The sequence below is a fragment of the Pelodiscus sinensis genome, chromosome 5, assembly GCF_052426305.1.
Source record: "Pelodiscus sinensis isolate ZL-2025 chromosome 5, ASM5242630v1, whole genome shotgun sequence".
NCBI lineage: Eukaryota > Metazoa > Chordata > Testudines > Trionychidae > Pelodiscus > Pelodiscus sinensis.
This window is the reverse complement of record NC_143056.1, coordinates 26,831,335-26,846,157: the sequence shown is the minus strand read 5'-3', so window position 1 is coordinate 26,846,157 and position 14,823 is coordinate 26,831,335. Positions and strand designations below refer to the sequence as shown.

Genomic DNA, 14,823 nt, shown 5'->3' with positions numbered 1-14,823 from the left:
TTTGCGGAAAGGCAAAACTGAACTGTTTGCAATTGTATATTATGATTAGTACTGTGTCTAACTTGTAGATTAATATTTTTGAGTCAGTTGCCTTCTGCATATAGAGTATAGTGAATGTTCATATCAGGTGTTACAGAGATTGTGGGGAAAAATGAGATTAGGTGACTTAGAATCATGGAGTAACATATGTAAATATAGGTTCTACCGTAATCTTATTTAGTCTGTATACTTGGAATTTTTGCTGTTGTCTCAACCACTTTTCTTCACTCTTTCACAGAAGAAAAGAAAGGCTGCAGCAGCAGCCACAACAGAGGAGAGCACTGGAACAGATGTGGAGAATGTGGAAAGTCCACGAAAGAAGAGATCTGCTCGTTGTAGTAAGTCAAGAGCTACAATTCCATTAATCTGTGGTGTTCACAGTCTACTGATGAGAATTACTCCTACCTTTAAATTTTTGGCTTTTGTGGCAGATATGTCTCAATTTCTTCCCCCCATCCCAAAGTTATCTGTCGTATGTATAGAATTATATGAATACGTTCAATGTGGCTACTTGTTATATAAAGCTAACGGGACTGTTGATAAGCATTAGAAGCTGCTCACTTCCCCCTTTTGCCATTGGTCATTCTCCCCTTCCTTTTCATTTTTCTCTTCCCATCTTGTCCAATTCACTGTCAGGAAACACTGACTCCTCAGGACCAATTCATCACAACATGTTACAGCCAGAGGCTAGCAGCAGCAGCAGCAGCAGCTTACAACAGTGAGTGGATTTAAAGAAAAGGAAAGGAGTAGTCTTAAGGCTAGATAATTATGAAAATATAATTAAAATAATTTGGTATAGTTTGGCATAATTGATTTACGTAGAGGAGAAAAAACACTTATTATAAGCCAAGATTAAGATTCACTAGTACAGCTGTCTGGGAAAACTTGTGTAGTGTGTATTCATGCTGTTTCTGGCTTTGGCCTATGCTATTCATCCCTCACATAGATAAGGGGGAAAATTAGTACATTATTCTGAAGAATTTTTTATTTCGGATTATATTTTATAAATTAAAGTGCAAGCAGTGTCCATGGCTAAGCATAATAATAACAACAACAACAACAAAACAACGGAAAACAATTAGTAGTCCTGTGGCACCTGAGAGACTAACAAAAATATAAATAGTATAATGAGCTTCTATGGACAAAACCCGCTTCTTCATATGAGCTGGGCTGGAAAGCCAGACACACTTGAGGTTTAACAAGCAAGACTGATTTTATAGCAAATGCAGAAGTAAAGGAAGGAAGGCAGGGGAAAAAATGACGCTACACTTTGAAGTAGAATTGTTTGTAGCTTATGAATTGAGCCTGGTATAAATACCTAAGTAGTATGAACTACAGCAGTCAGACTAGTTTCATATCTAAGTTTGACATGGCCCTTCGTGTTTCAGCTGATTACATTACAGAGAAATCTGATAATGTAAAAATTATTTGTGCATATTTTATATGAATGTTTCAGTATTGTTGACTTCAATTTATTTGTAACTTTTTCCAGTCCTTCAGTGACTGAAAGATTGTTAATTAACTAGATTACACTTTATGAATTCACCAAATAATTTAGTTTTATGCTGACTTTTTTATTCTCTAGTTTAAATAGATTTTAATTAAGATCATTTTACACAATGTTTAATGATTTTTGTGACCACCAAATCTGTACACTAACTGTGGTTTGGTCACTGCCCCAGGTATTGGCCTAAACCAGATCCAAATCTGAAAAGATTGTTCTTGGTTCTTCCTAGTTAAAATATTCATGGTATCTTTTTTATGACTACTGCATATCTTTATTGAATTGCCTTCTAAAATATGAGTTAAGTAATAAACAGTTGTTCTTTGTGTGCATCGATTTGAATCTCTCTGAAAGTGCACGTGTCCTATGAATGAGTAACAACTCTGTCAGGGGCTATATGTGTCCTGTGTCACTACATGCTCTTATGTAAGGGCTTAAAGAATGGAGTGGCTGTGAAACTCCCTCAACTTCCTCTTCCTTATCAAATGTGCCAAAAAGACAAATCAGAGCAAATGTCTGATCTGCTATTCTACCTTGAGCTTTAAACTTGCATCTGAATATTTTATGAAGAAAACCATCTTCTATTGCATGTTTCTAATTGATTTGGATGTTCCAACAAATTTAAAACAAAAGCCAGGGGGTAACCCCTTTGAGGCTTCAGACATTTCATGCTAGCAGTCATGGTGGAGGCTCAACCCATCTGGGTTAAACTCTGTCCACTGTGAACTGATCTTTTGCCCTTAATCAGCAGGCACACAGATGATTTTTCTGTTCTGAGGGGCACACCTTAAAAGACAGATGCTCAATCCGTTGTTTCTTCTTGGCCCACATTTTAAATATCGAGAGAGAGAAGAATCAAATTACAGCTCTTTGAGCAATCCATGAAAGCGTATTTGATTCTGGACAGGAGAGATTCACGGAGTCTGAATAGAGGAGATTATCCACAGCAAGTGTTGTAGAAAGCAGGCACTTGACCACTTGTTCCAGCAGGAAGTCCTCAAAAAGGGCATCGAGGCCATTGACACAAAGACTTAAGGCCCTGACTGCCCTGACACGTGCACTCTGACATCGTGAACTCTGCACTGACTGCTTTGGTACAGACTCCAGGAAAAGAGACCCATGTCATCTGCTTCGCAGAGTGCCAAGCAGCAGACCCACAACAAATGCAATTGCAGGTTACAGTATATAGTGGGTTCATCCTTCAGGACGAATTAAAACATTTCTCCAAAGACTCATTTTCCAAGTCCTCCTTGATTGTGAGAGCTGGGAGCATGGTAATGATTATGAAGATCATTCAAGATACGATGTTACTGTTGCTTATTTTGACACCAGAACCATTATTAGTTCTGATATATGCCTTTTGAGTTACTGCCATCTTCTATCTCCTTATTACCAGGACAGGCACTGGATTTACTCAGAGTCTCTTTTCCCAGAGAAATACTTCATTTCACCATCTCCAACTCACTCATTCTCCCCTACATCACTTAGGGAACCCTGTCCTGTTAGACCATAAAAGGATCTGAGGGGGAGTCCTGGAAATACTCCATTCTGGGCACTCTTGTGACTGGTGTTGACTTGTCCAATGCCAATCTAGCCAGTACCCTTAATTTTCCATCTTCACTTTAATAGGCGTACTAAGAGATACCTTCCTGTGTGTCAAGGAGCATACTCTGGTCACATGTTGCCAGGAAAAGGCAGTGGTTTTCATCATCATTGACTTAAATAGCTAGGCCTCTCACCAGAAATGGAGGAAGTCCCTTATAAGCAAGTGGAGACTTCCCTCCCCGCTAAAGACGTCTTTAAGTTCTCCTTTATAAGACAGTCACTTCAGCCCCTGCACCAACCCTTGAAGCTAGGGCCTTCCAAGACCTGCTCCTCAAAGATATCTGAAACCTTGATTTTGGAGACACTGATCCTAGGGAATACAGACAAGTTGTTCTCAGCTGCTTTGTGCTATCAAGAATTTCCCCCCTCCCCCCAGTTAACAAGAGTATACTAGACTCAAAGTAGAAAAGTACCAAGTAATACTCTAAGCGCTTTGAACACTTTCCTAGGCATAGCACCCGGATTACTAACATAAGCACCTGGATAGTACCTGATGCAGAAAAAGCCCAGTCCATTAAGGGTACTTTGAAAGAAAATTTCTTGTGATCCTTATATCTTCTCTGTCAGAAGTTGGATTCATCTGCCTTACTCCAATTCTGTATCACAAACAGCCAGGCCTTGCTGAAGATATTTTTCCTTCCCATTTAAGCCACTGTACTATGGATCAGTGTTCAGAGATGTTATTGAAGAGAGCCAGATAGCAGCAAATGGATTAGTCTGTTACAGCTGCTAGATTACGTCCATGGCAATCATAATAAGATGTCTCTTGTGGCTACAGCTATCTGGGTTTCTGAGAAGTCCAGGCAACTATGGATCCTTCAAGGGAATGGAGCTATTTTGCAAATTGGTAGGCGCTATTGTAAGGGGAGTCTTCCTGACTTTTGAGAGATTTTAAAGTAAATCGCATTGAAAAACAATTTCAACTATACAGATAAAATAATGGATCTAAATTGGCTGTTACCACATAAGAAATAGATGTGGAGTTGTTGTGGATAGTTCTCTGGGAAAAATAAGTTTTGCTCAATGTGTGATGGAAGTTAAAAGAGCTATGAGTATTAGGAACCACTAGGAAAGTGATAAGGCAGAATATATTATAATATCACTATGAATCTATGGTATGCCTATGACTTGAATATTTTGTGTGCAGTTCTCGAAAAAAAAGATAGATTAGAATTGGAAAAGGTACAGAGAAGACCAATAAAACTTATTAGGAAGATGGAGGAGCTTGTACATGAGGAAAAATTAAAAAGACTGGGACATCTCAGTTTGGAAAAGATGAATAAAGGGAAGATTTGATAGAGGTCTATAAAATTATGTATGGTGTAGAAAGTAATTAAGGAAGTGTTATTTGTCCCTTTCCATAATACAAACACCAGGAGTCACCCAACAAAATTAAGCAGCAGGTGTAAAACAGACAGATATCCTCTGGCAAGGATTTCCACATGTTGACTGAGTTTTGTGTAAAGACCAAAATTGTAACTGAGATTAAAAAAAAAAAAATCCACTAGGTAAGTTCATGGAGGATAGGTCTATCAATGGTTATTAGATAAGAAAACCAGTGATTCAACTGATGCTCTAAGCCTCTAACTTTCAGAAGATGGAAGTAGATGATTAAGGATAAATCACTTCATAATTGTTCTTTGCATTCCTTGTGAAGCCTCTGGCATTGTCCACCATCAGGTCAGGATACTGGGCTAGATGTACTGTAGGTGTGAGCTGTTACGGCTATTCTTATGTCTTTTTGCTGCAGTTATTAGTGACTACTGTGAAATCACATCCTTCTCTGATATGGACTTGCTTATATGCATTGTGAGATGGTACAGAGTCTCTCCAATGTGTCAGCGCCACCTCCATCATAGTAGGAGAAGGCATAAACACCATAGTTTTGCTATGGTATCATACTACTGTGTAGATGGGACACTTACTAGTGAGGAGATAAGCATCACTTTCAATAGCTGATTGGTGAGAGAGATACTGAATTCCTTGGACGAGGGGAAAAGTGGCTCTAAAATAGACAAGGTATTGGTTGACAGCTACTGAGCTTACATTAGTTACCTTCTCTATAATTCTCATTCCGAATATCATCACCCCTTCCTTATTCCCTCAGTACGTCACTCACTGCTCCCTTCCCCATGCTTCCTCACTGCCTCTCACCTCTCTGAGGTAGTTCTGGACCAGTAGCCTGGGCATGGGCCAGCAGTGGAGTGGTGTCAATGGACTGGTGTAGTAGGGAGTTGGTACTGAGCAAGCTCTTGGACCTGGAAGTGATAGTAAAGTGAGGCCATTTCTTGCAGCTCAACGAGGAGTTACAGCAGTCTCAGTGGCCTCATCCCACCCCTGCAGCCCTGAAATGGTGCTTTTAATTATAAAACAGAACATTGTGACTCATCATGATCCAAATGGGCCTAGTCAAAATGAACATCCTTTGCTCTGCTATATAGGGTGGAAGGAAGCTTATAAAAGACAATTCTCACTGTCCTACAGCATTCTATAGTGCAGATACTGACAAACAATATACTGGGTATGCATTTTATAAAGAAGCAAGGGGGATACCTTCTCCTTCCCCCTTGAAAGGAACAATCAAGCTGTAGAAAGTACCCAGTGATCCAGGCGTCTTGCACAGCCCCAAGTGGTCCCTTCAGGATTCAGTCACATATTTGATATTTTATTATTGGATGACACTGCTGTTGATGTATTTGCCTCCAAGGACATTGCCAGGTGTCTAAACTCCTATTCTAGAAAGTATGCTAGCTAGGGTTCGTTACTTATGGCTTTCCTTCTGTAGTGTAATCGAGAACTTGTATGTACGTTCCCAATGATTCCTCTAACTTTCAAAGTGATTCTCAGTCAGGTGAGACTGAGCCATATTTATCATAATAGCTCCCCCGTTGGCTGAGTCAGTTCTAGTTGATAGACGTAAATACAACAGGTATTCAGTCACCAGTTGGGCTTGTGACCAGCCAGACATTGTGCTTAGTACCTAGACCATAATCTCTACACTTGATGGACTGGATGCTGTTTGGTCGAGCATGGTTAAAGCAGTTTACTACTTCTAAGTTCAAGAAAATCCTATTACAGAGCAGGAAAATACAAAAAGTTCTCAATATAGGCTGCACAACACTGCTTAGCTGTACTGCACAGCCTGGTACTGGAGAATCTCAATTGTTTGCTACAGCAAGCATGCTTTTTGCTTTACTTGAGTTCAGTTGAGCTACATCTGGCAGACGTATAGGCATATCATCCATCAGTATGGTTGATTTTCCTCTTTGTTTTTTTTATCCAACAGTTTTCAGGTTTCTCCAAGGCCTAATGTATACTTGATGTATCAGTCAAAGAACATATTCCCATGTGATCTCAAAGATCATCCTTCACCCTCTTTGAGTTCTAGTAGTTCACCTTCAAAATGGTCTTTTTGGAGACCATTACTTCAGCCAAGAAGATAAACAAGCTTCAGTTGTTCATGGTGGAGCCCCTCTATAATTTGTTCCATAAGGATACTGAAATTTCATGCAAAAGTTTCCCAAGATCATTTGAGTTCCACTTAACTGATCAGTTAACTTGTGTTTTCAAAGAGGTATTCCATGTAAGGGGAGAAGATGGATGTTCTAGACTTATCCAGAACTCTTCAATATTACATTGACAGGCCCAAATCTTTTTACTGTTCCTTGGTCTTTTTGTGGCAGTCTCTTGCTGTTCATAGGGCTATGCATTTTCACTCATTTCCACAATCCAGGATACAGTTTGCCAGACACCTACAGTGGGATTTACTGTTGACACGTACTGGAAGAATGCTTACCTTATAGTAATTGGTTCTTTCAGGAGATGTAGTCAGTGTGGATATGACACATCGTCTTTGCTTCTTGGAGTATTCAGCAGTCAGGGGCATTGATTTGCAAGAGAACAGAGGAGAAAGATGTGACCACTTCACCCTTTATGTTCTCTTATGGGAGCAGGAGGCAACACAGTGCATGTACTGTCCTGGGAGACATTGCTACTTAGAAAAGTTACCAAGTTCTAGAGAGGTTAGATATTGTGTAATTAAATAGTCGTGTAACCGCATCAAATTTTAGTAGTTACACAATTTGATAGTCCCCAGGGGCAAGGCTGGCATCCAGTACGTTTCTGGCCCCACTCCCTCTACAAACCGGCTTCCCACACAAACCAGCTTCCTGTGCAGACTGGCACCTGCCTGCCGCCCCACGCTGCTGCCTCTGATACAGAGACAGTTGTGCAGGTTGGGAGTAGCTGCTGTCCAAAGGGGATCCAAGCTCCCCGTGTATAGGGACTGCTCAACAGCATCAGCATTCTTACCAAGTCATGCAGTAAGGCCCCATAGTACGAGATCCAGGCTGACTGCAACATCTGTAACCACAGTTACTATAGGGAAAGTAGCAGTTGCCTTCTGATTCTTGGACCCGCATTAAAGAAAAAAAGAAAAATCTCTAATATTATCACCATATAATTGGTATTAGAAGCTTTGAATTTTAACAACATGGTAACCTTGAAGAGGATGTTAAAGATCAGTATTTAGATTTTGTATTTAACTGTAACTTCTTTTATATTATATGTATCAAGAAATGTGCGCATAAATCTATTGTAGTAATTAGAGGGTGGTTGTATAAGGATGTATTCTGAAAGCTTTTAAAATTAATTTGCTAGCCTGCTAAAAGAAGGTGTATGGGCTGTGCTAGCAGATGAGAAAACAAAATTTTATTTTTTTTCTTATAGTTTTAACTAATTGGGTTTATGTGATGCAGAGATACTTTCTTTGGAAACCATGTGTTTTAACATGTGTTCTTTCAAGGAATATAACACACCTGACATTGGAGTAGAAGCCCACTATGGTCAGGGGAGGGCTGGAGCATCCCTTACGTACGTGTGTATGTGTGTGTATGTCGGTCGGGGGGGAGCCCATGCCCCTTAATCAGTTAAACATGTTTAACTGGTTAACCATTTAAACAGTATTTTACATCCCTAGTGTTGGATTAAGACTTGTCATATAGCTTAATTTTTTTTCTTATTGATTTCTAATAGTTCAGGAGGAAAAAAAATCAATACTTCTATCTTCAATGCTGGTATTGCTTATATAGATTAATAAAATGGTGAGCATTGCTAAGGAATGTAAAGTATGCAAATCTCTCAAAACACCTGACACATTTTGAGTTGTGATAATGAAATTACTATAAGAAAGTTTCCCCCTCTTCCTTTAGAGAAGTCTTTTGGATTGTACATCTTATAACAGCTAGGATCATGTCTTTGTATATGGCGCCTAGCACAGGGAGGTCGTGATCCTGATTCTGGTGTGTCCTGAATTATAAATATTTAAAAGGTAACTGAGAAGACATAGTCAACTACAGCTTTGACCATCTCTGGTCCGGCACCCTTGGGACCTGACAGTTTTTGAACCTGGGAATTTGTCAGACCATGGGAGTTCAGTGCACTAGGGACTCCATTTTTCCTCCTTGCTGTCCTCCTGCCACTAGGATCTCTGCCCTCCCCACAGCAGACAGGGGGGTTCAGGAAGCAGAGCCCCTTTCTCCACAGTTTTGCTTTCTCCCTACAGGTGGGAGGCACTGCTTTTCCCCCGTGGTTCTGCTTTTCTCTGGGGAGGAGGGGGCGCATTGCTGCCTGGAGCTCAGGGCTCTCTATGGCAGCTCCCATGCTGCCACTTGGGGGGTGGAGAAGGGCTGCTGCCACCTGGGACTCCACTCTCTAGGCCAGTGGTTCCCAAACTTTTTGGCATCACGCCCAGTTTTTGATTTTTGAGAAACCCTCATGCCCCTTCCCCCACCCCTCCATTAGCATCAAAACTTGTTGAGCAGCAAAACTTAAGGGGGAGGGGTGGGTCACCTCACACTCCCCGTGAAATTTCTTCACGCCCCCCAGTTTGGGAACCCGTGCTCTAGGCCTTCTAGTCTGGAAACAGTACTAGTCTGAACCCGCTGGCTTATCCCTGACAATGCCGGACCGGGGTGTTGCCGGACTAGGAAACTAGGGATTATGGAGTTTCAACCTATACTAGTGACATTAAGAATAAGATTATACAAATAAATAGTTAACTAGGAAGTCAAAAATGCATGTTCAACTGCCTCTCTTAATTAAAAGGAACTTAGCTTTTGGCTTTTTGTACAGCATAGCACTAAATAAAATAGATACTGAATTGTCTTATAAATCTTTAGGTGATATTATTTTCATTCAGCTTAGACTTACATTTCTCCAACATTTAAGTAATATGGACATGAATTTGGTGATCCACAAGGTACTGCAGAAGATAGATCATGTGATCCTTTTCTTTCTTGGGCCTATATCAGAATATGCGCTATTAACTGATAGGATGTGGGAAGTAACTCTTTAAATGGATAGTTTTCCCGATAATTGGGTTTATTGGTCTTGTCACTTCCTCTGAAACATTTGATATTGATCACTGTCAGAAGCAGAATTGGTTGGTATGTTTTCAATACTATAACTGAAATAAAGGGGCTTTTTTTTGTTTGCAATTCTGAAAGTAGCTAGATTTAAGCAGCTTAATATTTTTAGTTCATTTTGTAATAAAACATTTGAAACCCCAGACATAGTCCTATAGCATATACAGGACAGGATCATGGAACCATACTTTGTTCTTGTGCTCCTTTTCCCACAATATCCTCATTTTATGAAAAATTCCACTCTCTCTGTGTTATGGGATCATCTACCAAGAAGCACAGAAGAAAAGACGAATGAAAAGAAGAGTATATAAAAGCAAGACTCCTCAGCAGTATTCCCTGTAAGTTGTGCACTTTTGTGACCACTCAGAATAGATTCACATGCCACCCAGCTGATTGGCAGAGTGCCCACATCTATGTATTTTTTATTTCTACTGGTAGTGCACATTCACATGCCTCAGTGCACATATAAAATGTATCCCACAATAGATGGAAAAAAATCCACATATGGAAGGAAAAGATTAGAGGAAATGTTGCTCCTCAGTCCTTTAGTTTTTCTTTCTTCTGTCCTCCTGAAATCATGGATTCATTATCCCACTTTTTTTAATCCAGTTCCAACTTTTCCTCTAGTAATTGGTAAAAAGCATTAGGAGATGGCTACTAGAGAAGAGCAAAACTAAATATGGTCTGTTGATCCTACTTTGATTGTACAGGTTTCCATTGTCTCAGGAATTTTTAAGAAATATTGCACTGCAACGCTTTCTATATTAATATGCTGCTTTCTTTGAAGGACGCTTTTTTGGGGGAGAACTCTTCCAAGGAGAATAGAGCTCTTGTATTCCCTCTCTTTAGAGGAAAAATGGCCCTTACTCCATCTGCCTTATTATTTTGATTGCATATTGGTCAGTCTTAGCGGTATGTCTAATTCTGGTGCAGTTTTTTGGTCCAGTGTCGCTTTGGCTTCAGCTCTTCCCAAGTCTTTGCTGTCTGACTCCAGGCCTTCTCTTTCTGCTTCTCTTGCATTTTGGGTTTCATTTTCTTCTGTTCTGTTCCCTTCCATTTTACCCTGGTAGTCATCTTTTTTTTACCATGGTCTAAGATAAAGGAGCTCCCCAGGAAACCCAGGTAAAAAGCTATTGGTAGTGCCCTTTATGAATACATCTTAGGGCTTCTTAAAATTCTCTGGTGCATTCAGTACTTGTTGCCCCTGTGTCAGAGAGAACAGAATGTTTGGTAATATGCATATGTTTCTTTGGCACATAAAATTCTTTCTCTTGTAAGCTTTTGTGTCCCAGACCTGCTCAATTAAGTTTACTTTCTAGACACCTTGCCTCTGATTGAAACCAGCTTTCATTACACCACTGACTCATTATTGTCAATTCAGGGTATTTCCCTATGGTACATTTTCAGGAAACGTGTTGCAACTTCTTCAACAGTATCCCCGCAAGATGTATTCTTTGATGTTAAATTTTCTTAGTTATGAAAATGAGCTTTACTTTTTAGGCTCCTAGAAGACAGATATTTAGGACTTCATGACAAAGAAACTTCTTCCCACCTCCTCTTTTTGTTTAATTTAGAAATCCTTGACAACTGAACTCATTAAATGGAGAGGTTAGGAATTCCTGTATCTTTTCCAAAAAGTTTATTTTTCCACTTAACATCTTCATGCTGAGAGGCCCTCTTTAATATTGAGATATGGATGAATGGATGTTCTCTGCAGCATTTCAGCCAGCCAGCCCACCTTTTGAGTAGAAGAAAATATTCCCATTTCTTTTTCCTTTCTGTGCAAGGCACTCATGTAAAGGAAGCTGCTCAGCTAAATCTGGGGTGGGATTTCAGTGTCTGTCACTGGAAGGGTGAAGATTAGTTTATTTTCCTCCCTTTCCTGCCAAGGACGGCATGATTCAGGCACTCCTGTGTACCTTTCATCACAATACAAAAGTTAAAAGAATCTCAGTGAACCTGAAGTCAAACTGATAAAAGGAATTGTTTTTATAGACCACTGATTCTGTTTTAACTCATTGCCACAAGATAATCATTCAATTTAAAAACTTTGTAGGCCTAAAAAATTTGGACACGTGTTTAATGAGAACATAGACAATTACATAAGCTATATGTTGTTAAGTTTGAAAGGGATATAAACCCTTCCCAGGATTTAAGTCAGCTTTTCACTGATGGGTTAGGAAGGAAGGATTGATAATGGGAGGGTAATTCCATAGTTTCCCCTTTCAGAGTTGCTTGCACCTGCTTCTAAAGCAGGTGTTATTGACTTCACGTGGGATACTGAAATAAATGGCCACTGCTCTGTTCCAGGATGGGCAGACAAAGCTAACTTAACTTCATAATACTGGCTTCTTCTGGTTAACAGTTGGCCATTCTCTTAAAACAATTTTCAGTGGACACACAAAGTCCAGCTTGAACTAGGTTAGTCATTCTTGCATCAGTAAGCAGTCACAGGAATTGAGACAACGTGGGTAATTCTGCTTCTTTAGAAAGGCCCAGAGGTATATAGTTAGTTTCTTGTAGGAACTCAAGGGAAGAAGACAGGACCATGTTCAAAAGGGTTGTAGTAGAGACTTGGGAGCCAAAACAATATAGAGTGTGGGTGGTCTCTGCATTTTTGGAAAAGATAAATTACAGGCAGTCCCCGAGTTACGCGGATCCGACTTATGTCGGATCCGCAGTTATGAATGGGGTTTGCTCCACGTCTGCTGGTCTCCAGCAGACCAGGGAGACAGGGAGCAAAGCCTCGGAGGACGCCGGCAGCGGGACAGCGCGGCGCGTCTGGGCTGTCCGCTGTCCACGTGCTCCGCGGCTTTGCTCCCCGTCTCCCTGGTCTGCTGGAGATCAGCAGACCCGGGAGACGGGGAGCAAAGCCTCTGAGGCTGTCCCGCTGCCGGCATCCTCAGAGGCTTTGCTCCCCGTCTCCCTGGTCTGCTGGTCTGCTGGAGACCAGCAGACCAGGGAGACGGGGAGCAAAGCCGCAGAGCACGCGGGCAGCAGGGCAGCCGCGGCACGTCTGGGCTGTCCCGCTGCCCCCGTGCTCCGCGGCTTTGCTCCGGACGCCTGTGGTACAGCAGCTGGGGCGCTGCCGGTTGGTCCAGTAGCGCCGCTCCTCGGCGCTACTGGAGCAACCCGACAGCACCTAAGCTGCTCTGCCCCAGGCGTCCTCAAGTCAGCCGCTGCTGAAACTGACCAGCGCTGACTACAGGAAGCCCAAGGCAGAGTTGCTCTGCCCCGGGCTTCCTGGAATCAGCCGCTGATCAGTTTCAGCAGCAACTGACTTGGGGACGCCTGGGGTTCTTAAGTTGAATCTGTATGTAAGTCGGAACTGGCGTCCAGATTCAGCCTGTTCAAACTGATCAGCGGCTGATTCCAGGAAGCCCGGGGCAGAGCAACTCTGCCTCGGGCTTCCTGTAGTCAGCTGCTGGTCAGTTTCAGCAGCGGCTGAATCTGGATGCCAGTTCCGACTTGCATACAGATTCAACTTAAGAACAAACCTACAGTCCCTATCTTGTACGTAACCCGGGGACTGCCTGTATGTTTATTTTCCTTTTATTTTCCTGTCGTGGTTACTACTAGCACACATGAGCATGTAGCTCCTGACCACTGTACATCAGGAAGAAAGCTGTCAGAAGTGGTTCCGCATTGTGTTCTGCTCCTTTTGACACTAGACCAGCTGGTTTTCCAGTTTGCTTCCTGCTTTCAAACAGGCGCTGGAGCCTCTGTCTGAGAGACTATCATGGCTTGTTTTATCATTTAAGGCTGAGCTTTTTGAAAGAAAAATTAAACTAAGTAAATTTTCAGGAAATTTAAATCTTGTGTAGATGGCAGTGTTTGTTACCTTTACTGTTACCAAAGTATTGCAAAGTAACTGATGCAATCAGGGAGTAAATGTGAGAGTTGCATTTAATTGAATACTGTTTATTTTTAAAGAGATTGTGAAGGATGCCCACAGCCTGGGATTGGAAACGTTATTTGTAGAGTAGATCCAAACTAATTGGAGTTTTTATCCTTTTAAAATGCTAATATTGTAAACTATCTTCTCATAAAACTTCTATCTTTATGTCAAGATAAAATTTGATTCTGTTTTTTTTTTTAAACCTACAGATTCAGAAGCCACCCAAATGCTGAAGAAGAGATCACCGAAAAGCACAAGACCCAGAAAGAGAGTCCAGAAATAGATGAACCAGAATAAGATGTCCCTCTTTGCTTTGCTTTGTTTGGCTACTGTAGCCCTGGAATCTTTGCTCCCCCTTTTAATGTTTATTTTTACAGGCTCTGAAAAATGACTCTATTGCAGTTTGTACCTTATTTTGAAGAATAAATATTTTATTAAAGTTCATTTGTGTACTCCATGTACAAGTCACTACCCATAAATGCAGAAGTTTTCAAATTATGAAATAAGGTTGTTTTTAGTACTTGCATTTTTTCATGCTTTTGAAGGAACTTGAAGAGAAGAGATAATTGTGCCTTTTTTGCCCCTTTCTGTTGTAGCAAGAAAATCGGAAATTATATTAAAATGTTTTTGTGGATTTGCATCTTGTTACCTTAAAAATAGCACTGTCGCATCTCGTCTTCCCTGTTTTTGCATGAAGTCTTTGTGGACGTATAAAATATGGACGTAGCATTAATTGGAAGAGAAGGAAGGGGCTTTTTGAATCACTGTATAGACATTTCTTTTTCCAAGTATTTCTTGAGTGTTTGAATTAAATAGGATCAGCGGAAGCATTTAAAGAGTGAACAAACATCACTTCCCTTCTCAAGTCTTACACAACAAAATGTAATAGTCTGAACATAATTTCCAGCAATCACATTAGCTGTTTCATCTTATAGGTAAACTGTGTTCAGCTAGTGTGCATTGGTGAAAACCTTTTTAGACATGTCTACATTTTATAATATAGATGAGTTTTAGTTAATCAGGTATCATTTGAATGGTATTTGTATCAGTTCTTCTGTTGTTCGTTGTCTTCCTGGAGAGTGGGTAAGCAAGACTAGAATTTCTGATGTAACCTCTCTTGCTCCTACAAACCAAACACTCCTCAGACTTTCTTTTTATATCATATGGAAGTAAGAAAGGGTATAAATTCATTTTTCCTCTACTTGGAAAGACTTGGCTCTCATATTTGTCACATCAGAATGATGTTTTACTTTTGCTTATAGGCAACATGACATTCTCATTTGAAATTCCATTTTTTAAAAAAAAGCTGTATTTTTATGCTAAATTTCCTCATAGTGATTCTTGGCTCCAAC

The 14,823-nt window shown here is 40.6% G+C and overlaps 1 protein-coding gene across 3 annotated transcripts in view; it reads left to right on the top strand.

Moving 5' to 3' along the window:
- VRK1 (VRK serine/threonine kinase 1) overlaps nucleotides 1-13,915 on the top strand; it is a 58,520-nt gene extending 44,605 nt beyond the window's left edge. For 2 of the 3 annotated variants that reach the window (XM_006123752.5, XM_075926613.2), the window contains exons 12-14: nucleotides 278-377; nucleotides 676-757; nucleotides 13,681-13,915. In XM_006123752.5, coding sequence (XP_006123814.2) covers nucleotides 278-377; nucleotides 676-757; nucleotides 13,681-13,768 — 270 coding nt within the window. In that variant the 3' untranslated portion in view covers nucleotides 13,769-13,915. The remainder of the gene's footprint in view (nucleotides 1-277; nucleotides 378-675; nucleotides 758-13,680) is intronic. The other variant, XM_006123753.5, reaches the window with a different exon arrangement.
- The last annotated feature ends 908 nt before the right edge of the window (nucleotides 13,916-14,823 follow it).